General features: G+C 46.2%; 1 protein-coding gene and 2 pseudogenes across 1 annotated transcript; 1 reads left to right on the forward strand and 2 right to left on the reverse strand.

Annotated features, from left to right (window-relative positions):
* Nucleotides 1-283: 283 nt before the first annotated feature.
* LOC137151524 (olfactory receptor 51G2-like) lies at nt 284-849 on the reverse strand (annotated as a pseudogene).
* A 14,780-nt stretch (nt 850-15,629) lies between these two features.
* Nucleotides 15,630-16,565, forward strand: LOC137151526 (olfactory receptor 51G2-like). The gene has a single exon (XM_067545782.1). It carries the CDS (start codon nt 15,630-15,632, stop codon nt 16,563-16,565), a length of 936 nt encoding a protein of 311 aa, XP_067401883.1.
* A 3,693-nt stretch (nt 16,566-20,258) lies between these two features.
* On the reverse strand, nt 20,259-26,866 carry LOC137151525 (olfactory receptor 51G2-like; annotated as a pseudogene).
* Nucleotides 26,867-27,196: the final 330 nt, after the last annotated feature.

Raw genomic sequence — 27,196 nt, forward strand, 5'->3', positions numbered from 1 at the left:
ACCAGAGACAGGACAGTGACAGGTCACGGACAATTGGACAAAACATCCATGTTCCTTCTCTGAAATGACTGTATCCACAGCAATTCTGAGGTCTGAACTGACACTGATACTTTTCTTTATGTGATAACATCCCACCCATCCCCTGGTATTACACAAACACAGTCACTGTGTAAATGCTGCTGCTTACCTCAGGCCCGTTCCCCCAGTGAGGAGAGGTGGTGAAGGAGATCAGTAGCTCATCTCCCGTGTCACCAGCATTAGAGCTGGGTGGTGAAATGACATGTCACTTAACGAAGACCATAATAATCCTCACACGAATGGGTTTGGTTTTCATGCTGTACACGATTGAGTTCATAAGGGGAGGAACTAACAAATAGATAATGCCCAGGACCTTCTGAAGCAAGGGAGAACAGCTCTTCACAAATCTGTTTATGACAGACAAGCCAAGTATTGGCATGTAGGAAAGCAGGACGACACAGACGTGGGAGACACAGGAGTTCATGGCCTAGAGGCGCTCCGCATGGGATACGATGCTCAGCACTGTTTTGAGAATCATCACATATGATAGGATGATGAGCTGGAAGTCCAACCCCAGTGAAGCGAGTGTTATAAAGAAGCCATAGATGATGTAGACTCTGATATCAGAACAAGCCATCATCATGCTGGGAGTAGAAATGGGAGAGGATGTTCGCTTGACAATATCGGTACTGTCTCAGGAGAATGGGGAATGGAAATGTTAGGGCCACCCCTCTTAAGAGACACCAGTCCCATTTTGGCTATTCTGGGTGGGGTGAAGATGGAAGCATATCTCAGCAGGTGACAAATCGCAACAAAGCGGTCAAAGGCCATGGACAAGAGCACAGAGGATTCAGTTAACGTTAGCATTTGCATGAAGAACAGCTGGGCAAAACAGGCATCATGGCTGATCTCCCTACAGTTAAACCAGAATATGCCCAGTGTTGTCATCATGGTGAATATTGATATGCCAAGTTCTGTGATGGTCAACATGGAAAGAATAATGTACATAAGCACATGAACAGAAAAGTGAATTTCATATTAAAGTAAAACATATTAAGCAGAAGGGGATAGAAAACCAGACATGGACATCTTCCTGCCCAGGTATTCCTGTGAGAAAGAACATTGCAGATTGGAATTTGGTGTCATTGACAGCTGAAATAATGCACTGGGCAAGTCCGAGGAGTTTTGAACTTTACTTCCTGAAAGGAAAAATAACAGGACACTAAATGATATTGAATGAGATATCATTCACAAAAATAGTCTTGGATTTACACCACTGATTGGAAGATACGCATTGCCAGACTGGATCAGACCTGTAGTCCATCTAGCCCAGTATCTAGTGGCCAGTCACAGATGCTTAGAGAAAGGTTGAGGAAGCCCTGCAATAGACAGCTGTGAGATAACCTGCCCCCAGGGAAAGTTTCCTCCTGACACCCATTGGTTAGACATACTTTATAATGTAAATCAGGAAATTTTATAGCTCTTCCAAACCTTTTTAAAAAAAGTCCTCACTAGTGTAATTGGATTTTCTGGTTCCCCATATAAATAACCAGTCCCTCTTTGTATCTTACTAAACTCTTGGTCCCATTGATATCTTGTGGTTGTGAGTTCCAGATCCTGCTTGAGCACTGTGTGATTTTACATTTGTGACCTTCCCTCAGACACCTCTCTGGCTCTCCACTTCTGAGTCTAGCCCATTGTATCATGTTTATACACATGGGAAGCACATGGTGAAAATGGTCATTGTATTTATCTCTCCTGAGTTGATGTTATTTATAAATGTTTCATTGCCTCATTTTTAAAATAATTTTCTCCTTCCCAAGAGCCCAAATTACACCACTTTCTCTTTGCAGGACAAGGGATAAATTCTTAGGCCAGGTTCTGAGTTCAGGAACATTGACATCAACAGTGTCACTCCAGATTTACAAGTGTAAATTTGATTGGAAACAGGCTCTATTTACTTTCACTTAGGAAACGCTCCTGGTGATACACTCTGAATCCCAAGAATTGCTCAAAGAGAAGCTTCAGTGCTTTGTCTGGCCAGTGTTGACTGAATCTAGAGAGCTCGATCATCCTACAGGATTCTATTTACCCTCACAGGACCTCATCCTCTCCGCAGACAAGGGTGTGATACGACCCGTGCCCAGGGTAGCCAACTGATAATGCCAAGATCAGGGCAGGCTGCAAAAGGAGAGTAGATTCTCCCCACGCTGCTGGGTGACACTGAAGCCCGGCTTCCCAACCAGCCACGAACTGCTTCTGATTACCCCACACTGGATATCAAGAAGCCAGTCCACAAATGCCCATAGCCCCCTTTATTGCATTTCAGCTCCAGGCTCCCAAATCAGCACTAAGTCCAGTAAAGATACCAGTTACTAGGCTATATGCTCTTTACTGAAAAGGTTCCCTCTGACCCCAAGGGGTCAGCCACAGCACCAGATCAATATAAGTTTGGATCTTACCTAAAATACCACGCTGTCAGCCAATCCTTTAGTATCTAAACTAAAGGTTTATTTTAAAAAGAAAGAAATAAACCATGAGAGAAATATTAAAGGGATAAAATAAATCACAGATATACAAATGATTAAAAGTCCATTTACATCAGGTTTCTGGAAGAGATGTGGATTTGCAGGCTTGTATAGTTCCCTCTGGTTCACATCCAGTACCTGGATAGGTCTAAGTCCTTCAGTTCAGTTGCAAGATGAATTGGTCCAGAGGTAAGTGTGTGTCTGCAGCTGGACAGGATCATAGACCAAGATGGATCCTGTGGTTTGATCTTATAAATCCCCTTTCCCGGCCATGCGGCCTGCGGACAGTCACAAGACCCAAAATGGAGTCCAGAGTCACATGGGCCAATCCTGGTGGCTCTTCAGGTGTGCCTGGGGTCCAGTCACGTAAGCAGGTTCTGGTGACTCATTAGTGATGCTGGCTCCTCTCTTTAGGCCCCTTGCACCTGAGGAGGCCTTAATAGGCCATTACGCTGGCCATTGTTCTGCAGCCATCCTATCTGGGGTGTTGCCCCGGCAGCACAATTGAAACACAGATATCTCAAATACATCTATAACTTCCATTTCACATATTACACATGAACATAAGTAATATTCTTTTAGCATATCATAACCTTCCTAACGGTACCTGACATGGCCTATCCCACATGGATTATTATGATTCTGCCATGCTGATGTCACACAATATACTAGCTGCCCCACCTCTCAAGCCAGCCCGCATGACAAAGGGTTCTGTAGATATTTGGCACGATACAAGCTAACACAGAAAGTTAATTCATCTTGGCGGGAGAGTTGTTGGTGTCACAACGAATAGTGCAAACGTTAGATTTCACTCATATGCAATGGAGTGTGCAAGTTAGTTCGGCCATACTCATGTAACAGGTGATGGGCATAAATTACAGATAGCCACTATATAATCCCTTTACCTGCATCTCATGTCTACTGTTTGCTAAAACACAGACCAGTGGTTCGTTTGGCTCTTGACTTTTTGGAAAGTTTCACACAATCCTTGCAGAGATATTGTGTGCAGAACCCTTCATTTAAGTGTTAGGAACAGCTTCTGGTCAGTTACCAGGAGACAGTGTCATGCAACTGCTCACTGAAGAAAAAATTAATATGATAAGCCCATTGCAAAGTGTAGTTGGAATTCCTCTGAAATACTTTCTAAAGCAAAGGCCATTAAGTACTAAAGTTACCCCTGCTCCTTCTTGTACAGTGTGGAACAGTTTGAGCATGTAGCTGAAAGCTGAGAGGATGTTAGGAAATGTTCTGACCGATAAATGTGGTCAGCTAGGCTGGGGGAAGTTTTCTTTGAAGCTGAACGAGATAGCAAACTACTGACTGTCTCTTTCTTCTTAACTGAAGTTGTGTCTTTCCCATTTAGCAATAAGCTAACCAAATACGGGAATGTAACCATATACTGGAAGTTCCTTGTGCAACTGTTTGTGCAACTCACTGTTATTTCTTCTTTGTGTTACGCAGGCTTAATTCATTTTGCTGTATAACAATGACTTTGTAATAAGGCTGTATAAAAACCCTCATGCGACGCAGATCAGGGGCGTAGTTCAGCTGAAGCTGTTGCCCCAGGGAATTATCTTTTAATAAAAGTCTTTTCCTTGCCCACCCAAACAGAAGTGAAGACTGTGATTTCTTCTACAATTCTTGGTGCCATGACTCGGATCGCTGCAGCTCGCCTGGGTGTGTCAAGGTCCCTGTTTGCTCCAGAGTCTACCCGGTCAGGGTAATGAGAATGAGAGTACAACTGTGGGCACCCTTCAAAGTGTTCCTTAAATGGGGTAGTTTGCCACTGGTGATTCTGTGAACCCTGAAAGACTTGGGTGATAATTTAATGTACTCTCCTCCTCTAACTCATGACCTGACTTTTTACCCTGCCCTTATCACTGGCAAACCCAGGATAGGGCTCATGTGATCATAAGAACCGGACTCGGATAGAGTGTGCAGAGCGAGGAGGGAGATCGGCGGCTGTCCCGACTCTGGACTCCAACGGCGCCACAACTAGGTAAGGGGCCCTGTGAAATCCCTAAAAGTTGGTCTCCGGGTCCGTTGGCAGTGCGGTACATCTCCTCCCGCGCAGCCACCTCTAACCAGACTTAATAGTGGGCAAATGGAAAACAACTTTACGACCGGATCCTAGGAAAAGGAAACTGAGTAAGTCAACTCTGGTTTATGGTTTTATATTGTTTGAAGGGGTGTTGATTATTGTATTAAATATGGGTACAGGACAAAGTAAAGGGGCTCCACCAAAAGAGTCCCCCGCTTTTTATATGTATGTGAATTATGGTCCATATACTTGTTATTACTTAGATAAATGGAACTCTCTCACCCATGATAATCTGGTCGAGCAATTTCCAAAGGAAGGCTCTTTTTCCCATGACACAATTATCCACTTAAGAGGAGCCTTGGAGTCAAAGGGAGCCAGGATTAAACAGCCGGAGTGGCAGGCATATTTTGCATGGTATGAGGAGCCCTATAAAAGAAGGGAAAAGTTTAAGGTTAAAAGCTTGCAGAATACTAATGGAAACCTGCAAAGCAACTGGACCAGACTAAGGAGAAAAAGCCACAGGAGGCTGAGGCCAAAGTGAAATCTCGCATTGCACTTTACCCTCAACTTCCAACCAAACTAGAGAATGAGGTAGATGACCAGGATCAGACGGATGTTCTGGACTTGCCCCGGGCTCACTGCCAACCCCTTCCTCTCTCTCTCTGCTTTTCCTTCCTCCCCCTCCCCCCCCCTGGCTTTCTCTGCATTTTCTTTCTCCCCCACACTTTTTCCCTGCTTCTTCTCCTCCCTCCCCTTCCTGTCACTTTTTCTTCTTGTTTAGCAGTTAAGGGTTAAAGGCGCAGTTGGAATGATAAGGAATATTGGTGTGTTTAGCCTGTGCTTTAAAATGATTTCACAGAACTAATTGGTTGCTTTTCACCCTCCCCTTGCACTTTTGTTTTTCTAAAATTTTAATGAAGGGAATTTTGAATATACTTTGAAAATAAAAAGTTTTTGACAAAGCACAGACTAAAGTAGCTGTGTTGCAAATATTGTACTTGGTGACTCAAGTTTTACAATCACAGTATGCCACTTTAAGAATGCAGCTCAGTAAAAACAGTGGCTGACAAATACAGTAAAAGAATGAAGGGTTTACTATCACAAACCGATGTTGTCAGTGAAATGTTCAAGCTATGGCAGCAAAGAGTGATATAATATGTTTGAATGCAGAAGTAAGTAATTTAAGAAAAGGAAAGGAGTTAAAGGTAGCTTTTGTAAGAATTAATACTACAAAAGTTAAAGACAATTGAAGAGTTAAAAGTTGTGGAATTGTTGAAGGGTAATAGTTATGAAAATGGTATAAAAGTAATAGTGCTACAATATTTTGGTTTAATAATGTTAAATAAAGTAAATATACGTATAATTTGGTACAGTCACATTGTGTGGAAACAAACTACACAAAGGAGTCAGGTAGTAGCTACTACCATGTTTTTGTCCCCAAAAGCCTTTACAGCTATTCTGAAGGAAAATGGGCCCTTTTCTTAAAGGAAATGTTTGTAAACAATTACATGTAAATAACTCCTGCAGGCAGCAGGCAAAGGAACAATCTGATTTAAATCATTTGATTACTAAACAAGTAGTCAAATTTAAAAAAGGAAATAAGGGGTTTCCATTAATATTTGACTGTTTTTAAATGTACAAAATAAAAATTTAAGTATAAGTCTGTAAAAATTCTAGTTTAAAAAATATTTAGCAAACACAAACAGCTAGTGTTGCTTAGCTTTTGTTATTAAGTATTTAATTAAAAAAAAATTCTCAATAACAAAAAATATAATTTTGGCAGGGCCTTCTCAAAGTGCTGTGCTAATACTGGCATGGTTCAAGGAGGCTTCCTGGAGCCACCACATCCATGGTACCTGGGCAGTGGGTCCCCATTTAACTATTAACGTTGTGGGGAGCTTTGCCAGCAGATCAAGGGAATATAATTTGTGTATAGCTGAGTGAAAATAATTAGAGCAGTGCAAGGGGAAAAGGAGAATATGTGTGTGCAAATAAATTGTGTAAATCTGTATGGTTTTAAGGACCTAAATGAACACACATGGTTTGTAAAAAAAAACCTGCTTTGTGGTTTCAGATGAATTGGTTTGGTTAGCATTTAACCCTTTGGGTACATCCATGTTTTATAAAATTCAGCATCTTTTAAAGACCAAAGTTGTGGCTGTGGGAAAGGCAGCCAGAACCAGAAGAATGGGGAAAGATTCTGGATCTCTTTTTGGTGACAAAGTAGCACAAAGGAACTGCAAATAATGGACATATCTGGGCAGTAAACAAACTACTTTAAAAAAAAAAAAAAAGGCCGCAGGCACTCCCATCAAAAATGATCCCTTTGTGTCCAAACTACTGGTGCCATTCAACTGCCTTTTAAACTTGTTATAGTTAAGTGCCAGGCCCATATAGCTTCCACTGACCCGGTGACCAAAGGAAATTCATTGGCTGACTTTTATGTCAAACAGGCTGCCTCCCGACCATTCCATTCTTCTTCTTCCCCAGCATGTCACCTCACGCCTTTATCGCTTCAAGGTGGTCATGCCTCACCCAATCCCGCCCTTGCTCAAATACAGTCAGCTGCATCACCTCAAGAATTGTTTGCTTGGCAGATGGCAGGATGCATCCTCAATTCTTCAGGTCTATGGGTTGACTCCCTGAACAGGATAGCAGTTCCACATGCATCCCTGCCTTTCCTTGCTCATCTGTACCATGGCGTGGCATACACAAGCAAAGGGGGGATATTGCCCCAGGTATTTCTACGGTGGTACAATGACTTTACGTCTCTTGCCCCACTTGCCAACATTTTAATGTGGGAAAGGTTGAAAAAGCAAACTAGGTAATCATCCCCCGCCTTGGGGCCCATTTATAAATATACAGGTTGACTTATATAATTACCACGTGTCAACAGATATGAATATGTACTTGTTATTGTTGATTCCTTCTCAAAGTGGGTTGAAACCTTTCCTTGTGTTAAGAATGACACATGAATTGTTGTTAAAATCCTGCTTAATGATATTATCCCTTGCTATGGTATACCATCTCCCATCAATAGTGACAGAGGGACACATTTCATAGGACAAGCCTTCCAGGAGATCCAAAAAGCCCTGCAAGTGAAACACAACCTTCATTGCCCCTATCATCCACAGTCAGCTGGGCTAGTGGAGAGACTGAATGGGGTGCTGAAATTAAATTTGACGAAACTTTGCTCAGAAACTAATTTGATATGGGTGGATGTCTTGCCATTGGTTCTAATGGTGATGTGTTCCACTCCAAGCAGAATCACTGGACTTTCACCCCATGAGATTTTGACAGGTCACCCTATGAGAACCCCGTTAACTGCCTTGTCCTTAAAACACTGGGACTTACACTTTGCAGATGAGCTGGTGATAGACTATTGTAAGAAGTTAATTGCATGTGTACAGCAATTTCATTCACAGGTTAAGGAAGCCCAGCAACCCTCACCAGCGGAGTCATGCCACGACCTCCAGCCCGGAGATTGGGTCCTGATAAAGAACCATAAGCGGAAGAACGCACTTGCTGCTCAGTGGACCGGCCCATTTCAAGTCCTACTCACTACACACACAGCGGTCAAGTGTGAAGGGAAAAGCACTTGAATCCATGCATCACATTGCAGAAAAGTCCCCTCGCCAGATGAATCCTCATTAACACCTCCTGTTGAAGACAGCGTGGTAACCACCAAGGCCCCAGTATCAAACCCTGGCCTCGACGGACGCGATACACCATGCCACGACTACAACCTGCGCTCATGTAAGACTAACCAATTACATAGCCTTAAAACAGACTCCAAACACCAACTAGTAGGGTGAAGAGCTGGCAATCTCTCCCCTATTTGAAGAAAATCAACTCCAGCACATGAAGAGGATTTGCCACAACTAAGGCTGCTCTGAAGGACGGTGTAAGGTTAAGTCTGTATTCACAGTGAAGTAAGAATCATGAATAGGTTCATGTATGTGTCATTGGCACTCTTGACTCCTTGTGTTATTGGCTCCAACACATTCCTGCACATTCTACTACAATACACATGGGACCTTAACATTACTAACTGTTGGGTTTGTGGGCACCAACCCTCCATGTCAGAGGGGGGATTCCAATGGTTCCCATTGCTATATCTCAAAACAATACCTCTTGGGAGGAACTTGCCTTTGTTGAAAATGCCACCTGGCAAGATGTCAATAGAAATGTGACTGAGTACTTAAAGGTCACGGACTGTCCACATAAAGAGGACAGGGAGTGTTATGTTTGTAATTCTACTGGTCGGAGATATTTAGGCATAGCCCAAAATTGTTCCCAAGTAGTATATGATCATGCACTAGGGACACCCACAATTTATTTGAAAGGTCCATATTAGCTTGCTGAGTTCCAAATTAAGCGATGTGACTATGGAACCACAGCCAGGCCAGGGGAATATTGGGCATGCGGGAATAAGGCATATAAGCATTGGCCAGAGGAATGGAATGGAGTTTGTTATCCCGCCTATCTGCAGCCCATAGAATATAAAAAGAATAGTTAATGGGTTTGTGCTTTAAGATAAAATAGTAACATATATAGCTTGGGAAAAGGGCCGGAAGGACCTGATAAGGGCAGTCCAGATGCTAGCACAGCACAAATAGAGGGCAGAAAAAAGAACGGATGAGCTGACCGCAACCGACTGGGTGAAAACAGGAAGTGCCAACATGTTCACTGTGAACATGTTCACTGTTACATGTCACATGATGAGGCAAGCTGAACAAGTAAATTGATCAGCTTGATCAGTTTGAGGGTATTTAAACCCCCAAAAGTCAGTCGCACTTTGGACTGCAGCCCTCTGGGATCCTCGGTAGCTGGACTGAGGCCTTCTATGAACCAGCAGCATCCAAGGGACGGGTAACACTTATCAGAGTCGATTCGACCCAAGGGGCTTAGGGAAAGAAGCGCTTTTGGTAACGTATGAAAGTACACTTTCTTTAAGATAACTGGGAGTTTACAAATGACCATCTGTCTGTAAGCATGAGGCAGTAAGTAGTAGAATTGTGTACTATAAAAAATTAATACATGCATGGTAGACTATTAGGCCTTTGTATCTTTTTCTGGTTTTGTGTTTGTATTAGTTATGTCTATGCACTTTGTTCTTTACTAATGAATAAATAAATGAGCAATATTTCTTCAGTTGAAGCCTTGTTTGCATTCTTGTTTGGTCATACCCGTCCCTCGATTGAGGCAACTCCTCTGCTCCTGGAGCCCCACAACCCTAGAGTAAGAGCCTTACTGGCCACTCTGGGTTCACGCAGCCTGCCATCCGTCATACCACCCACAGCCTCCACACTCTCTTTCCAACACAGGCCAAAAGAGCCATCACTGAAACCTAACGATATTGAGGTATTACCCTTCCTCAGTATGGGCTAGGACTGGCCCTCCGAGAAATAAGAAAAGTGTCTTTGGTCTTAGAAGAGATAGCAAACAATATCGTTATTGCTATATCCTCTCTCACTGAGGAACTGAGTGCTATAAGACAGATGACCTTACAAAACCACATAGCCCTTGATGTCATTTTGGCTGAGAAGGGAGGGGCATGTGGAGTTATTGGTCAAGAGTGCTGCACTTATGTTCCAGATAATGAGGAGGGTATTTCTTGAGCCTTGCAGAAAATACAGGAGGCTAACAAGAAATTGCACCAACCAGATGGTTGGAGCCTCTGGAGCTGGTTCAACTCTCAACTTGGAAACGTTAGCTCCACCATTATCCAAGGTCTGTTGTTTCTCCTTGGCATAACTGTATGTCTTCTTTGCTTTGCTGTACCTGTGCCACGTGTCAGATGACTACCCAGGCTCAAATTGCTGAACGCAGAGCTATTCAGCTAATGTATGCAAGGATTTTAAAGGAACAAATGGAAGAATATGAAGAGGTACAGGGTATCATGAATATAGAAGTTGATAAGGGAAATTAAAGAGTTGTGATAAACTTGAAATACAGCTTGCTGTGCTTATAGCACAAAGAGGGGGAATGTGGAAACATGAAGTTTGTCACAAAGACAGTTTGAGCATGTAGCTAAAGGGCTAAGAGGAAGTTAGGAATGTGCTAATCGATAAGTGTGGTCAGCTAGGTGGGGGGCAAAGTTTTCTCTGAAGCTAAATAAGACAGCAAACTGTCTCTTTTTTTGACTGAAGTTGCAATTTCCAATTTAGCAATAAGCAATGTGCATGCCTTCTTTTGTAGCCAAATACGGGAAGTTCATTGTGAAGCTGTATGCATGATACTGTTTGTGCATCTCACCGTTATTTCTTCTTTGTGTTACGAATGCTTAATGCATTTTGCTCCATAACAATGACTTGGTAATAAATCTGTTTAAAAACCCTCACACGACGCGGATCAGGGACACAGTTCAGCTGAAGCTGTTGCCCCAGGAAATTACTTTGTTAATTAAGGTCTTTTCCTTGCCCACCCAAACAGAAATGAAGACTGTTTTTTCTTCTACATATGCCACCCAGCTCTGAGTGACCAGAGAAGCGTGGTCTGGTAACACAAGTGACAGAAGCTCACAGTCTGAGCTAGACTGGAAAACAGAGGATTTCCCCCCATGAAAAATTTTGACCCACAGTAAAATGTTTCCTTTTCATCCATTTTTGTGGGTGATCATTATTCACTGAAAATTTCACTGAAAATTCAGTTGCCATGGCCCTACCCACATCCCCTAGAGAAATTGGAGTCTTATCATCTGCCTCTTTCTCGTAACAGCAATGAATCTTGCACTGACTGAGTCTATGGCTGCACTCTGGGTGCAAATGGAAAGGTGTAAATCTCCCACCAAGTTTATGCATCACCAGCTACATTAACTATCCTTCCCATCTCCATCAGTCCCCTCCATCCTCTACAATGGCCCCTTCAGCAGATCCTGTGGGCAGTGGCTAGTGTGACAGGTCCTGGAAGCACATCTCCGATAAACCTGTGCTCCCAGGGGGCTGGAGAGGTTCCTAGAGCAGTAGTGGAGGCACAGAGATTGTGGTTAGGAGGGCTCAGCAATCAGCGGATCACTGAGATCTGTGTATAACGTAGGGAATATATGGATGCTGTCTCCCCTCCTGTATTCCTCAGGGAGAAGGGAAAGGACGTCCCCTACTGGAACAATCTGAGGAAAATTTCCAGGTAGCTTTGTGGAAACTTCCTTCCCTGCTCTGCATCCTGGATTAGTAATGCAGAAAAGGGGGCTGCCGGGGAGAAAACTGACCATATATAACTATTATTAGTCAGATTTACTGTATTACAGTAACTGTAACAGCATCACCAGTACTACTTGGCCGCCCTCAAGGGAGCCCTGTGACTCCTCTGAGCCGTACGCACAGTGTTGAAAGCCTGGATTGCCAGAATAGAGCCTGCGGCAGGACTTGTCCTGCTTTCTAGTTTGCTGGTATCACCAAGCATCCCCTGGGATTGGGCGTCCTACAGTTTGCTATTAGTTTTGGTGGGGTTAAAGCTGGTACACGCTGAACAAATCAGGTGAGGGTCCCAGTTGGCCAAGTGGCCCCCAAGGAAATGGGCAAACATACTTCATAAGGACAGTTGCAGCCTGTCTGAGCAGACACTGCCTGCTGCCTGTGCAAGCTCTCCGCTGACTCGTTCTCCATTACGGTGCAGATCTCTGTTAGCAGCTGCTCCCTTCTCGTAGGGTTTGGGTATGTTGGCAGGTTTTTCTGTTTTTAAATCTTTCAAACACCAAGGGAAGGGTAAAGCCTGCCAGCTGTTGAGATGGACAGATGTTCTGTGCAGCAGCAGCTGACTTTGCTGGGCTGTGGGTGTGACTTAGTGACAGGAGCTGCAGAGCAGGCAGCACTAGGCAGCTGGGGGACCCTCCACTCCATGTGCCCGTGGTCTATGGGAGAATCATTCCAGGTACACAGACACCCCATATTCAAAGGGAGTTCGTACTGTGAAAACCTTGATACCCCGAGTAAGGATTTCTCTCCATTGGTCCCATTTTTAGAGGTGCAGTATGCAGCTGCTCCCCTTCTCACAGGCATTGGGTACGTTGGCACGTTTCTCTGTCTTTAAATCTTTCAAACTTCAAGGGAAGGGTAAAGGCTGCCAGCTGTTGACATGGGCAGATGTTCTGTACAGCAGCAGCTGACTCTGCAGCGCTGTGGGTGTGACTCAGTGACGGGCTGGAGAGCAGGCACCGATAGGGAGCTGGGGAACCCTCCACTCCGTGTGCCCGTGGTCTATGGGGGATCTTTCCAGGTACACAGAAACCCTGGATTCAAAAGAAGCTCGAAGTGTGATAACTTTGATACCCCGAGTCAGGATTTCTCTCAATCGGTCCTATTTTTAGGGGTGCATTGTGCTCTGGGCTGGAAAAGACCCATGAAATATCAATGAGTAATTCCGAAATTACATCAGGTATATTTGCATCTGGAAATTTAATCAGCAAATCCTTTTTCAAATCGTTTATTCTTTGGCTTGATTGTGAACGCAGGAATTCAGAGCTGTGTTGCTTTGTGGTAAAAGGTCAGATAAGGCACATGGAATAGTTCTGTTTCCTGACTGGATGAGGGCTCCAACACTTCTACCCTACAAACTCCCCTCACAGTTATAGGGCTAACTGCAGCTATGTCCCCTCTCTGATTTCAGAGTGCCAGATGTCAGCCTCATCCCTTTTCTTCTCCTGTGGTGGAGTCCCGCAATTCTCCCACCCTCAGACTGGGACCTGGGCTCCAGCACACAGTGGGTCAACTGGGCTTGCCCAGGAGATCCAACTTTCATGTGTGAAATACAGTTTGATTTCCATGAATATTCATGCATTTCACCTTGAAACCCCCCTTTTAGCTGAACAACAGGTGCTGGAGATACTCTCTCCTAGACCAGTGTTTTTCAACCTGTGGTCCATGGACTTCTGGGGGTCTGCAGACTATGTATAAGATTTCCCAGGCTAGTCATACCTGCATATGAAATTTATTTTAGTTGTCCACAAATAAGAAAATGTTGAAAACCACTGTTCTAGAGAGTGAGAGCACAGGAAATGAATATTTAGATGCTGATCCCAGTTCTTCTATCACTCCGGATGAAGACATCATAGAACCTGAGGAGAACCTGTCAGCTACTAACCCCAGGATAGAAAAGCAACCAGCTGCAAAGGATTCCCCAGATTTTTGTTTGCTGACAGGCGATGGAATGAGGGCCCAAATGCTGCAATCTTTGAAAGTTCTCAAGAAATCCAGATGACACGCTACATTTTTGGTCGCCCTCTAACCTGACAAATCTCTGGAAGAAGAGCAGAGGGGAAAGAATGGGTTTACATGTGTGCGCTAGAGTATAGATGTATAAATGTTATGCCAAAACTTTTCATTGTAATAGAGTTATTACAAACCAAATTTTCATTCCATCCATTTCTATCAAAAGCTTGTCTATGGAAAGCCAGCTGCAGAGTTGTTGGAATCTGTACAGGAACAAGCAGGGATATCTTTATTACTTAATGACTTAATTAGAAAGTATTTCAGAGATATTCCAAATCCTGTATGCAATGGGTTTGTATTACTAACACTTTGTTCAGTGAGCAGTTTTATGATACTGTCTCCTGCTAACTGAACAGAAGCTGTTTGTAGCACTTACAGTCAGAATTGTACACACAATAACTCTGCTACACTTCTGCAAGACTTTCCAAAAAGTTATGAAACAACAGAACTGCTGGTCTGTGTTTCAGTGAAGCATATATATGAGGTGAAGGAAAATGGATTATAGTAGTGGTTGTATGTAATTTACATGCATCAGCTGCTATATGAGCATGGCTGAAGTAACTTGCAACTCAACTGGATGCAATTGCAAAAGTATTGTTTGCACTATTCACAATTTGGGACATAAACCCCACTCCCACCCAGCTGAAGTAACTGTCTGTATTAACTTATAACTTGCCAAATGTCTACACAAACCTTGTCTGGGGAGAGGATGTGGCCTTGTGACGGTAAAGAGAAGCCTTTAGGATGATCGAGCTCTCTGGATCCAATCAAGACTGACCAGGGAAAGCACTTCTGCTTCTCCTGCAGAGATTCTTGAGGTTCAGAGTGTATCACCGGGAGCATTTGCTAAGTGAAAGATAATAGAGCCCGGTTCCAATCAGATTTACACAGTAAAGATGGAGTGACGATGTTGCAGTCAATGTTCCTGAATTCAGAACCTGGCCTAGGAATTCATCCCATGTTCTGCAAAGAGGCAGTGGTGTAATTTAGGCTCTTGGGAGTGGAGAAAATTATCAAAAAATGAGCCAATGAAACACATTTATAAATAACATCAAAGCAAGAGAGATAAATACAATGACCAGTTTCACCACATGCTTCCCATGTGTATAAACATGATACAATGGGCCACACTCAGAAGTGGAAGGCCAAAGAGGGTGTTTGAGGGAATGTCACAATTGTAAAATCACACAGTGCTCAAGCAGGCTGTGGAACTCTCAGTCACAAGATATCAATGGGACCAAGAGCTTAGTAGGATACAAAGACGGAATGGTTATTTATATGTGGAATCAGAAAATCCAATTACAGTAGTGGGGACTTTGAAAAGGTTTAGGAGGGCTATAAAACTTCCTGATTTACATCATCAAGTATGTCTAATCAGTGGGTGTCAGGAGGAAACTTTACCTGGGGGCAGGTTATCTCACAGCTGTCTATAACAGGGCTTCCTCTACATTTCCCTAAATTATATCTTACCAACCACTGAATACTGGGCTAGCTGGACTACAGGTCTGATGAAGTCTGGCAGTGCCTATCTTCCGAACGGTGCTATACATATGAATATAAGAACGGCCATACCAGGTTGGACCAATAGTCCATCTAACCCAGTATCTTGTTCCAACAGTGGCCAATGACAGGTGCTTCAGAGGGAATAAATAGAACAGGTAATTGTCAAGTGTAAATCCAAGACTATGTTTTTGTTGATCTTCCTTGAACTCCTAGAAGTCTCTAGACTTGCACTGAGAGAAGAATGAGGTCTTCTTCAATATCATCTAGCCTCCTGTTTTTATTTCCTTTCAGGAAGTAAGTTTTGAGGAGTTTTGAACTGCGCAGTGCATCATGTCAGCTGTCAATGACACCAAATTCCAACCTGTAGTATTCCTTCTCACCGGAATACCGGGGCAGGAAGACGTCCATGTCTGGATTTCAATCCCCTTCTGCTTAATGTACGTTACTTCGATATTAGGAAATTCAGTTATTCTGTTCGTTATAAAAACGGATCCATCCCTCCATGAGCCACTGTACATTTTCCTTTCCATGTTAGCTATCACAGACCTTGGCTTATCGATATCCACCATGCCAACAATACTGGGCATATTCTGGTTTAACTCTACAGAGATCAGCCATGATGCCTGTTTTGTCCAGCTGTTCTTCATCCATTCACTTACGTTAACTGAATCCTCCGTACTCTTGTCCATGGCCTTTGACCGCTTTGTGGCAATCTGTAACCCGCTGAGATATGCTTCCATCTTAACCCTACCGAGAATAGCCAAGATGGGAATGGTGTCTCTGTTAAGAGGGGTAGTCCTAATATTCCCACTCCCTATTCTCTTGAAACAGTACCGATACTGTCAAGCCAACATCCTCTCCCATTCCTACTGCCTCCACCAGGAGGTGATGACGATGGCTTGTTCAGATATCAGAGTCAATATCATCTATGGCTTCTTTATAATAGTCTCTTCAGTGGGGTTGGACTTGTTGCTTATTCTCCTATCTTATGTGATGATCCTCAAAGCAGTGCTAGGTATCGCATCCCACGCAGAGCGCCTCAAGGCCTTGAACACCTGCGTCTCGCACGTCTGCGTCGTCCTGCTTTCCTACCTGCCACGGATTGGCTTGTCAGTGATATACAGATTTGTGAAGAGCTCTTCTCCCTTGCTTCAGAATGTCCTGGGCAATGTCTCTTGGCTGATCCCACCCCTGATGAACCCAATCGTGTACAGTGTTAAAACCAAAGCCATTCGTGTGAGGATAATCAGGGTGTTCATCAAGTGAAGGGTCAGTTCTCACCAGTTCCAGAGAATCAAACCCTTGTAAATGGTTTCATGCTATTCTGCTCTCAACAGTGCTGGGAGCAGCTCTGGGGCAGCAGAAATTCCTTCCAGTCCAGCTGGAAGTAAAGCACAGTGCCCTGGGCACTGCTCTGCAGCTCAAGGTCCAAGGTCACACAGAGAGTCTCTGCCATACCTTGGAATTAAATTTGGGTTGCCTAAGTCCTGGTCCCCTGTCTTACCCACAAGACCCACCTTCCTTTCCCCAGCCACAGGATGAGAGCAGAATGTCACAACCTGGAATTAAAAGAGATCAAAATTCTTCTACCTTTTGTGCTCCTGTTGTGTGTGTTCCTGTCACTCATAAAGTCAAGTCCGATTCTTCAATTCTCCTGATCTCCTAAGCAACAGCAGCTGTTGGCTGAGATTTGCATGAGTTAATTATTCATAGTTTAAATAAAATACAAAAAAGTCAAGCTCACTCGATTGTCCTGGGTTCTGGTTTTAGAGCAGAATTTATTATTATTTTACAGTCCTTGCCATGGTCGGGACTGTGCCTGGGGATGTGAAGCACACAAAGAAGAACATGATCCCTGGGCACTTACAGGCTAAAACAGGAACTTGGATCTGGTATCTGGTGGATTTAGGAGAGTAAAGGCTGTGTCCGAGCTGGATGGGTCTGCAGTGGGATGGAAGCGAGCTGTTTGCTATACAGGGTCCTTCACCCAGGCCTTAATAATAAAACCGAGCTCTTATATGGCACTTGTCATTATGAGATTTATAAATTAAACAGTAATATGTGAGCACAGGACCAGATGGGATTCACCCAAGAGTTCTGAATGAATACAAACATGAAATTGCAGCACTACTTACTGTGGAATATAACAGATCATTTAAATCAGCTTCTGTACCATATGACTGGGGGATAGCTAATGTTAAGCCAATATTTCAAGAAGGCTCCAGAGGCTTTCCTGGTAAATACATATGTCACCACTCAAGAAAGAGATCTTGGAGTCTCTTTAGCTAGTTCTTTGAAAACTTTCACTCAATGTGCAATGGTAGTGAAAAAAGGTAACAATGTTGGGAATCATTGGGAAATGGATAGATACTAAGAGAGACAATATTATAGGGCACTATATAAACGGATGGTTCACCCACACAGTGAATTTTGCGTACGGTTCTCGGCGTCCCATCTCAAAAAAAAAAAAAAAAAAAAAGCTGAATTGGAAAAGATACAGAGAAGGGTGACAAAAAAGATAAGGCATATGGAAGAGCTTCTATTTTAGGAGAGATTAACAGGACTAGGATTTTTCATCTTGGAAAAGAGACGACGAAGAGATGAAGCTGATGGGCAAGATCCCCTGGGAGGCTAATATGAGGGGAAAAGGAATCCAAGAGAGCTGACTGTATTTAAAGAAATCTTATTGAGGACAAAGGAACAAACCATCCCAATGTGCAGAAAGAAGAGCAAATATGGTAGGCGCCCAGCTTGGCTTAACAAAGAAGTCTTTGGTGAGCTTAATCCATAAAAAGAAGCTTAAAAGAAGGGAAAGCTTGGTCGGATGACTAGGGAGGATTATAAAAATATGACTTGAACATGCAGGAATGAAATCAGGAAGGCCAAAGCGCAACTGGAGTTACAGCTAGCAAGGGACATGAAAGGAAACAAGAAGTGTTTCTACAGGTATATTACCAACAAGAGGAAGATTAAGGAAAGTGTGGGTCCCTTACAGAATGGGGGAGGCAACTTAATGACAGAGGAGGTGGAGAAAGCTGAGGTACTCAATGCCTTTTTTGCCTCTGTCTTCACAGACAAGGTCAGCTCCCAGACTACTGCACTGGGCAGCACAAAACGGGGAGGAGATGAACATCCCACAGTGATGAAGGAACAGGTTCAGGACTATTTAGAAAGATTGAAAATACACAAGTCCATAGGGCCAGATGCAATGCATCCGAGGGTGCTGAGGGAGTTGTCTGCTTTTCAGGATAGAGTCCCCCATCCTGCATTCCTTGATCCTAGATGTGTATCTTTACATTTAGTTGTACTGAAACACATATTATATTAGAGAGGCACAGAGGGACGGAATGTGTTGCCCAAGGTCACAGAAGAAGGCTGTGGAAGAGCATGGAAGGGAAGCCAGTTCTTCAGAGTCCCAGGCAAGTACCTTAACCAGTGACCCATCCTTCATCTCTAGAGGCTAGTGGCTGGGGTGTGGGCAGCGGAGCTCAGCATGCTACATTACCAAACACTCAGGGAATTAAACTCCTGTAACATCACTAACTAAACAAGAACCCATGACCAACTCCTTTCCCAGATAATAACGCCAAGTCATGCTTTTTCCTAAGTCTGTTACAGGACAAATTGTCTATCAGCCACGGCACAGATCAGGGGTTGGAGTGGAAAAGCCACTCAACATGAGCTTCCAGTATGACACAGAATGGGCTAACGTGACCCATAGGAACACAGGGCTGGAAGGGAGCTCCTGGATCAGGAGACCAGTCCCCGGCTATCGCAGGCGACCCCAGAATATCTCCCAGGGCAGAAACATGCCAAGGCCCATCTTAAAACTAGTTGGGGTTTTTGCCCCCCGCAGCTCCTTCAATAGCTCTTCTTCCTCCCTGGTGTTTGCCCTGAGGTATTTACAGAGCAATCCAACCCCCACTCAGCCTGCGTTTTGTTCAGCTAATGCAGCCAAACCTTCTCTGCACATGGGTCAGTCTGAATTCATCTTTCTTGAGTATCAGTGACCAGATTTGCACAGAGTTTTCCACAGCAGGGCTCACGCATGCCTTGTATCATTATATTAATACTTCCCTGTCTGACCTGATACATTCTAGGAGCTCGTTTGCCTTGTTCACAGCCACATCACATTGGTGACTCACAGTCATCCTGGCATTGACTGACACACCCAGCTCTTTCTTCTCCTCTGTCCTTTCCAACTTACCCTGGGCTGCATAAACAGAGGTGTAGTGAGTAGAAGTAGGGAGGTGATCTTTTCTTCTGTAGATAGCAGTGGTGAGACCAATGCTGGAATACTGCATCCTGTTCCGGTGCCTAAAATTTAAAAAAGTATTATGAAAGATTGGAGATGGTGCAGAAAGAGCCACAAAAGTTTGAGGGCTGGAGAAAATGCCTTCCTGGGATAGCCTTCAGGAGCAGAACATGACTATCTTATCCAAACAAAGACTGAGCACTGACTTGATTATAGTATTCAAGCACCTTCCCAGGGAAAAATACCAGGTCTTAAAGGGCTTGTAGGCTGGTGGTCCTGTCCGGTCTGGGCGTTGCGGCCCATCCTCAGGTCCAGGCTCCAAGAAAGGCCACAGCGGCTTCCTACAAGGGGAATAATTCAGTGTCTGTGCACCAATCTTAGCCCCAACCCCAGGCAGGGCGGGCAGACAAGTAGTCTGTAGCCTCCAGCCCTTAGGCGAGGCAAAACAGGAGCACAGTCCGTAGCCTCTGGCTCCCAGGTGGGGTGAGGCAGGTATGCAGTGTATCCGCTGTCTGTAGCACCAGGGAAGAACACTTTCTCCTGGGGTGGCTAGGAAAGGGAAGGGGGGCGGGGGATGCAGGCCCACCCATCTCCACCACATTCCAGCCCAGGGTCCTATCAGTGGCAAATGCCTTTGCCACTGAGTCAGTGGGGCTCCCACCACAACACACTGACGGGGGACTTGCTCCTGACTCAGCCACTTGTTATGGCTGTCCCTGGGCCACTTCCTCCCCTGGTCCCCAGGTACCTGTGTCCTCTGGATCTTCAGGGTTGCTGGGGTACTCGGCACGCAGCGGGCTCACCAGTCCCTCTTCGTCAACCAGCGGCAAGTCGGGGAGGTCCTCTGCAGAGGGCAGCTCCTCCAGGTCACAGGGCTCCTGGGGTTCCTCAGTGTCAGGCAACTCCTCCAGGTTACAGGGCTCCAGGGGCTTAGCGTTAGGTAGTTCCTTCAGGTCAGGACTGGCCTCAGAGGGTATCTCCCACCCAAAGGCCTCAAGGGGACTTGTTCCAGTCCCTGGGGCTTGGCATCCCAGTCCAGTCCCAGGGGCTTGGTAAGTCAGACCATTTCAGGCACCTCTGCTCTTGGAGGCAGTTGCTTGGGGCAGCTGCCCACCTGGGGTCAGCCCTATGCTGCAGCCAGCAGGACAGCACATCTGCCTCCAGCAGCAGCCTATCTCCTACTAAGCAGCTGGGCCTGCCTTTTATACTTCCTTTCCCTGCAGAAGTTCCACCCCTCTGTTGCAGGGCAGACTGGCCTTTAGGACCTGTTCCTTTCTGGCATGAGCATTATGGCCCTTCCTCGGACCCAGGATCTGAGGAGGACCACAGCGCCTTCCTACAAGGCTCTTTAATCTAGCAGGGAAAGGTATGAGAAGAACCAGTGGCTGTAAAATTGAATTTGGACTTAGTCGCACATTTTTAATAGTGAGGGTGACTTCTCCTGATATCTCCAAATCAAATCTGGATGCCTTCCTGGAAGATGTGCTTTAGAGATGAACACAAGATGAACAGCAGCCAATAGGCTCAATAGAGGTAAAAATGGGTGAATTCTGCAGCCTTGGATATAGAGGAGGCCAGACTAGACTATCCTTACTAAGCTTAAATTTACCAAAGCATAAACCCTCAGGAACTCTGCTGGCCCCACATAGTATCCTGATTAGCTAACAGAACAGGCATAGCTACAACGTCTAGGTGAAGACTATTTCTTTCTGCTTTCCTTGTCCCTTCACATACTTGCTCTATTTTCTGAGTCCCTCGAGGTGGGGTCTTGGTTACCCCAAGGTCCTCTGGTCCTAAAGTCCCTCTTTGTCCAGCAGCCTCTTTGAATATATACATGTGTATAGATATCTGACATGTGATATTCCTAATATTACACCCTTTCTCCAAAAAAGTCACATGTCCCCAAGCTGTGCAAAATATGCTTTGCTAGCCTATCATCTAACATATCATAATTAATCCATAATTTGGACTAGAACTAAAGGGATGGGATGATATTCACCTTTTCATTAACTACTCACCCAGGCACCTGATGTCACGTTCCTCTATATGTTCAGCTGACCCAGGTCACTTAGTCCCAGATTGACCATTACCCACCTCCACGTGTACACACTAGGCGAACTGGCCATTGGCTGACAATCACCACTGGTCTTCCACATCAGCACAGCTGTGTATGTTGGGCTGGGACAAATATTCAGGGCTCATGTCAGTGTCAAGTGAGAGTTTGGTCTTTTCAGTGATTTTCCACTGTCTAGTGCTAAGAGGCCCTGCTCCCAGAATCCTCTAGCACTCAGGCTCACCAAACTTGTCCATTGCAATACTGCATAGTGGTTCAGCACCATCACAACAATCACTGCAGGCTAAGTTAGACAGGCTTTGCTCTGGAGATACAGGATCAGAACCGGCCTAAGAGAAGACAAGGAGCTTGTGGGAGCCTCTGAGAGAGCACCTTCCCATTCCTTTGCCCCTTTCTTGAGGAAGCAGCCTTTTCTCAAAGAGTCACTGTGTGAGCCTGGGCCCAGTCACCATCATGCTCAGCTCTGTCTGTGTGACAGGCCCAAGGGGTGAAGCTGACCTTTACCATGAGACGGCTTTCTCCCAGCCAGGACATCTAAGATTACGCTCCCGTGGCCACTGCTCCATTGTTTGGCAGTTAGACCTATTCAGCCCCAATGGCTTGAGCACACCAGTCTGGTACGTGGCCTGAAACCCTTGGCTTCCCCGTGACACTCCAACCCTCTCCTCAGAGATCCAGCACCTAAACCTCACTGTGGTGAGCAGATCAACAGTCACACCCGAGCAACCCCATATCTGCCCCAGGCACCCAGGGACTGGAGGCACTGGGATTCCCAGAGACCAGCTGTCACAGGAGGGTGTGGTAAGGCTGTGGCCTCTGACAGCCAAATGTCAGGGCTGTTGCTCTTTGGATCCCTGGCAAATCTGATCTTCAGGTCTTCCCTGGCCCCCTCCTCAGAGTATCTGAGCACCTTAAATGTATTCATCCTCCCGCCACCTCTGAGGCAGGAGAGGGCAGGTCTATTATTTGTTTATGCAGGAGCTCAGAGACAGTTGGTGGCTTGTCCACGGTCACACAGGGCAAGGGAATGAACCCAGCTCTCCAGACACACAGAACAGAGCACAAACCACAGGACCAGCCTCCCAGCTGTGGAGAGAGGGAATAGCAAGGAGCCAGTTACAGGGTTAGATTCTCTGGCCGGTTCCCGACCAGCCTCAGTGGAGTGTAGAGCTGCCTGGGGCCTGAGCTGACTCCCACACATTTGCAGCAGCTTCACAGAGCACAGCACGCTCTGGTCAAGTCCCTGCGGACGGGTGCCACCCCAGCGTGCCCCCTTGCGGCCTGAGGTACCCTGCTGGCACCCTGCCCCTCCCTTTAATATCCTTGCAGTGACTTACTCTCACCCTGTGTGACTGAAAACAAGATCCCCCTGTGTGGGGTTGTATTTGTTCTCCAAAACACAGGGTCTCTTAGCCTGCGACCCACCCTCCTCTATTGCCCAGGAGCCCCTCACCCTCCTTGCTGGGTCTGGGTTGGTTCAGGCTCGCCGCAGCTTTCCTGGCTGCTCCCCAGCTGGCCCCCGCGGTAGCTCAGTCCCTTCTCCCCAGGCTGAGTGAGGGTAGCCGTCCTTCCTCTGCTGCTGTGGCCATGTTCTGAGAGAAGAGGCAGCCGGCCCTGCTCCCACGGCTCCTGCGGGTGGCAGGGAGTGAGGGGAGCCAGGCCCTGCCCTGCACTACAAGGCCCCGGTCTCAGGCCCGTAAAGATGCAGCAGGCTGGGATTTCCAACCTGTCAGGGTCTGTCAGCCCCTCACTGAGACAGAGCCGCTCCGTTTGGCGGCATCTCTGGAGGGAGCAGGGCCTGAAACAGACACAGCCCCAGGGCCAGTGAGGAGAGGCCAGCTCAGGTCAGGCTGATTGACAGGGCAGGCCAGCCAATGAGGAGCCAGGAGGGCAGGAGGGTCCCGTCCTCCGTGTGAGCTGGAGCTGCCTGGCCCGGGCAGAGAGGTGGGCCGAGCTAAGGACAGAGCAGCCGGCGGCTGGAGGCCGGAGGAGAGGCCCAGGGAGCTGAGCTGAGCTGACCTGACCTGAGCTGAGCAGGGTTGGGGCGGGGGCTGGGGCTGGGGCTGTCTGGGCCAGGTGCGGTAAGTGAATGGCTGGGCAGCAACGTGGGGGTGCCCTGAGCAGGGCCCAGTGCAGGGAGATGCCCCCAGCCCAGAGGCTGCGCAGGCCGGACTCGGGGGGATCGTGACCCCGACGGGGGCTGACGCTGGGAGAAGGGCCCTGCCCCCTAGCGCGTGGGGCGTGTGGCTGCCCCAGAGCCCGTGTCCGACCCGCAGCGTCCCTGCCGCGCAGCCAGGCCTGGGCAGGGCCTGCGATGTGTGACACAGACTGTGAGCGTCCCTCACACCCCACAGACACCGTGTGTGGGCCCCGGGCCAGGGGCAATGCTGGGTGTTTGCCTTCCACCTTCTCCTCTTTTCTGTGTGTGTATCTGATGTTCGGTTGCTATCTGTGTAATACATTGTATGGCTGTGCACTGCATGCACTGAGCAGTGGGTCAGGGATGTGCCCGGTGCAGAGTTAGGGCCTGCAGTGGGGACATCCTAGCCCCTGCCCTAAGGGACCATGGCAAGATTGGGTGGGTTGAGCCCCAGGGACCCTGGGCCAGCCTTGTCGGGATTATGGGTCCCCACCACACAGGGAGCCCTTGAGGTCAGGCTGGCCTCTGGGTAAAGGACGTGGGAGCAAGGACTCAGATCCTGTCGCTAGCCAACTCCACTGGGATAGTATACGAGTCAGGAAAGTTCCCCACAATAGCGGGCCCATTCCCCCACTTACACAGCATGAACTATTCCCCAGCTGGAACATCTTTCTCTCTCCCCGTAGCTGCCTCTGCTAGGTCACTGTCAGCTCCAAAAGTCCCAGGAACATTAAAGGGCCACACCATGGAGCAGGGGATGACTGACCTCACTGGCCTCTCCCACCCTCAAAGGGGAGAGTTCCCAACACACACCCTCAAATGGCCACTGAATGGCTGGGCTGAGCCCTTAAAGAAGCTGTAGGCTGGGATTTCCCAAAGCATGAACAATTCCCCAGCCGGGACCGTCTTCCTCTCTCCCCTTAGCTGCCTCTGCCAGCTCCAAAAGTCCCAGAATCTTTAAGTTGGTTGAGTGATCCCACTGGCTTCCACAGCCGGTGCCGCTTTCATGAACCACAAAGCACGCAGAGTGCTCAGGAAAGGCCAGGACTGCAACAGTAAAACTGCTCTGCAGCTTTTCTCATGGTCCCTGGATGTTTAACCAGAGACAGGACAGTGACAGGTCATGGACAATGGGTCAAAACATCCACGTTCATTCTCTGTTCTGACTGCATTGATAGGAATTCTGAGGTCTGAGGTGACACTGATACAGCTCTTTATGCGATAACATCCCACCCATCCCCTGGCTTTACACAAACACAGTCACTGTGTAAATGCTGCTGTGCTGCGGTCCCATTCCCAAATGTGTTGGTGAGGGAGATCAGTATCTTATGTCCACTCGGAAGTACCTGAAGTGCAGTTCCAAAGACAATGGGGCTAGGCTGTCCTCAGTGGTGGCAGGTAACAGAACTAGGAGCAATGGTCTTATGTTGCTGTGGGAAGATCAAATTGGATATTAAGAAAATCTTTTTCACCAGAAGGGTGGTGAAGCACTGGAATGGGTTACCCAAGGAGGTGGTGGAGTTTCCTTAGAGGTTTTTCAGGTTTTAAAGCCCTGGCTTGGATGATTTAGCTGGGGTTAGTCCTGCCTTAAGCAGAGGGTTTAACTAGATGATCTCCTGAGGTCCCTTCCAAACCTAATTGTTAGAAATAACCAAAAAGGTTGTCCCTCGGGGTGAATTGGGGAGACAAAACTCTTTATTGCCTGCTCGTTCCACCTCGACGCCGCAAGTGAGCGACGAGCGGGGGGTCACTTTACAATTCTTTTATGCATAACAGTACATGTGTACATTTCCAGCAACTCCCCATAGCCCCTTTTTGGTTACATTGACACCTATAAAATGAATATTAACAACTATAAGATGAATACAATTATACCCACCCCTGTTTGTTGTTTACAGGATTATTTCACAGAGCCCAGGCATGTTATCTTGAAACCTACTAACATTCTTTAAAGTACACAATATACAAAGGAGGGAAAGAAGATAATGCTCTTTTCTCACAAGAGGCCTTGCACAGGAAGGGGAATAGTTATTTGTTAGCCTCATTCCTTGCACAGATGGCTAAGAAGGGAGGAAAAGAAGAGAGATAACAGACTCTAGCTAGAATTCACACCAAGTAACAGAAACAAAGTTTGTCTGTGTCATGACCCCATTCCCTGTAGCTTAGGCCTGACCACTTGTCCGGCTTTTAACTCTGTATTCCCCTACACTAATCTTCTGTGATGTAAGTGTCTGGGATGCAATAGGTGGTCCATGTTTTTCATTTCCCGTGTCACCAGCGCTGCAGCCAGGTGATGAACTGACCCTTTACTTGACGAACAACCTGATTATCCTCACATGAATGTGTTTGGTTTTCAAGCTGTATGCGATTGGATTCATCAGGTGAGGAACCAGCAAATACACATTTCCCATGACAATCTCTACCAAGGGAGAAAATTTCTTTCCGAATCTGTATATGACAGACAAGCTAATCGATGGCATGTAGAAGAGCAGGATGATGTAGACGTGGGAGACGCAGGTGTTCAGGGCCTTGAGGCGCTCCACATGGGACACGATTCTCAGCACCATTTTGAGGATCTTCCCATAGGATAGGAGGATGAGCAGCAAGCCCAACCCCACTGAAGAGATGGTTACAAACAAGCCACCGATGATGTTGACTCTGATATCTGAACAAGCCATGTTCATGACTTGTAGGTGGAGGCAGTAGGAATGAGAGAGGATGTTGGCATGACACTATCGGTACTGTTTCAGGAGAATGGGGAGCGGGAATACTAGGGAAATCCCTCTTAGCAGAGACATCAGTCCCATCTTGGCTATTCTGAATGGAGTTAAGATGGCAGCATATCTCAGCGGGTTACAGATCGCAACAAAGAGTTCAAAGGCCATGGACAAGAGCACGGAGGATTCAGTGAATGAAACAGAGTGGATGAAGAACAGCTGGGCAAAACAGCCATCGTGGTTAATTTCCCTAGAGTTAACCCAGAATATACATATGGATAAGCCAATGTCTGTGATGGCCAACATGGAAATGAAAATGTACATGGGCTCACAGAGGGTTGGATCTGTTCTTATAATGAAGAGGATGAGTGAGTTTCCAAATATTGAAGTAACATATGATAAGCATCAGGGGATAGAAATCCAGACATGGACATCCTCCTGCCCAAATATTCCTGTGAGAAAGAACACTGCAGGTTGCAATTTGGTGTCATTGAAAGCGGACATGATGCACTGGGCAGGTCCGAAGAGTTTTGAACGTTACTTCCTGAAAGGAAAAATATGAGGAGACTAGATGATATTTGACAAGACATAATTCTGCTCTCAGTGCATGACTTCCAGGAGCCCAACTGTAGGAGAGTAAAGGGTTAAAAACTGGACAAATGGTCAGGCCTAAATTAGAGGGAATGGGGTCATGGTATGGGCAAAGCTTGT

This window comes from Emydura macquarii, unplaced genomic scaffold (assembly GCF_026122565.2).
Source record: "Emydura macquarii macquarii isolate MOO-44397 ecotype Brisbane River unplaced genomic scaffold, CSIRO-AGI_Emac_v2 contig_1096, whole genome shotgun sequence".
Classification (NCBI taxonomy): Eukaryota; Metazoa; Chordata; order Testudines; family Chelidae; genus Emydura; species Emydura macquarii.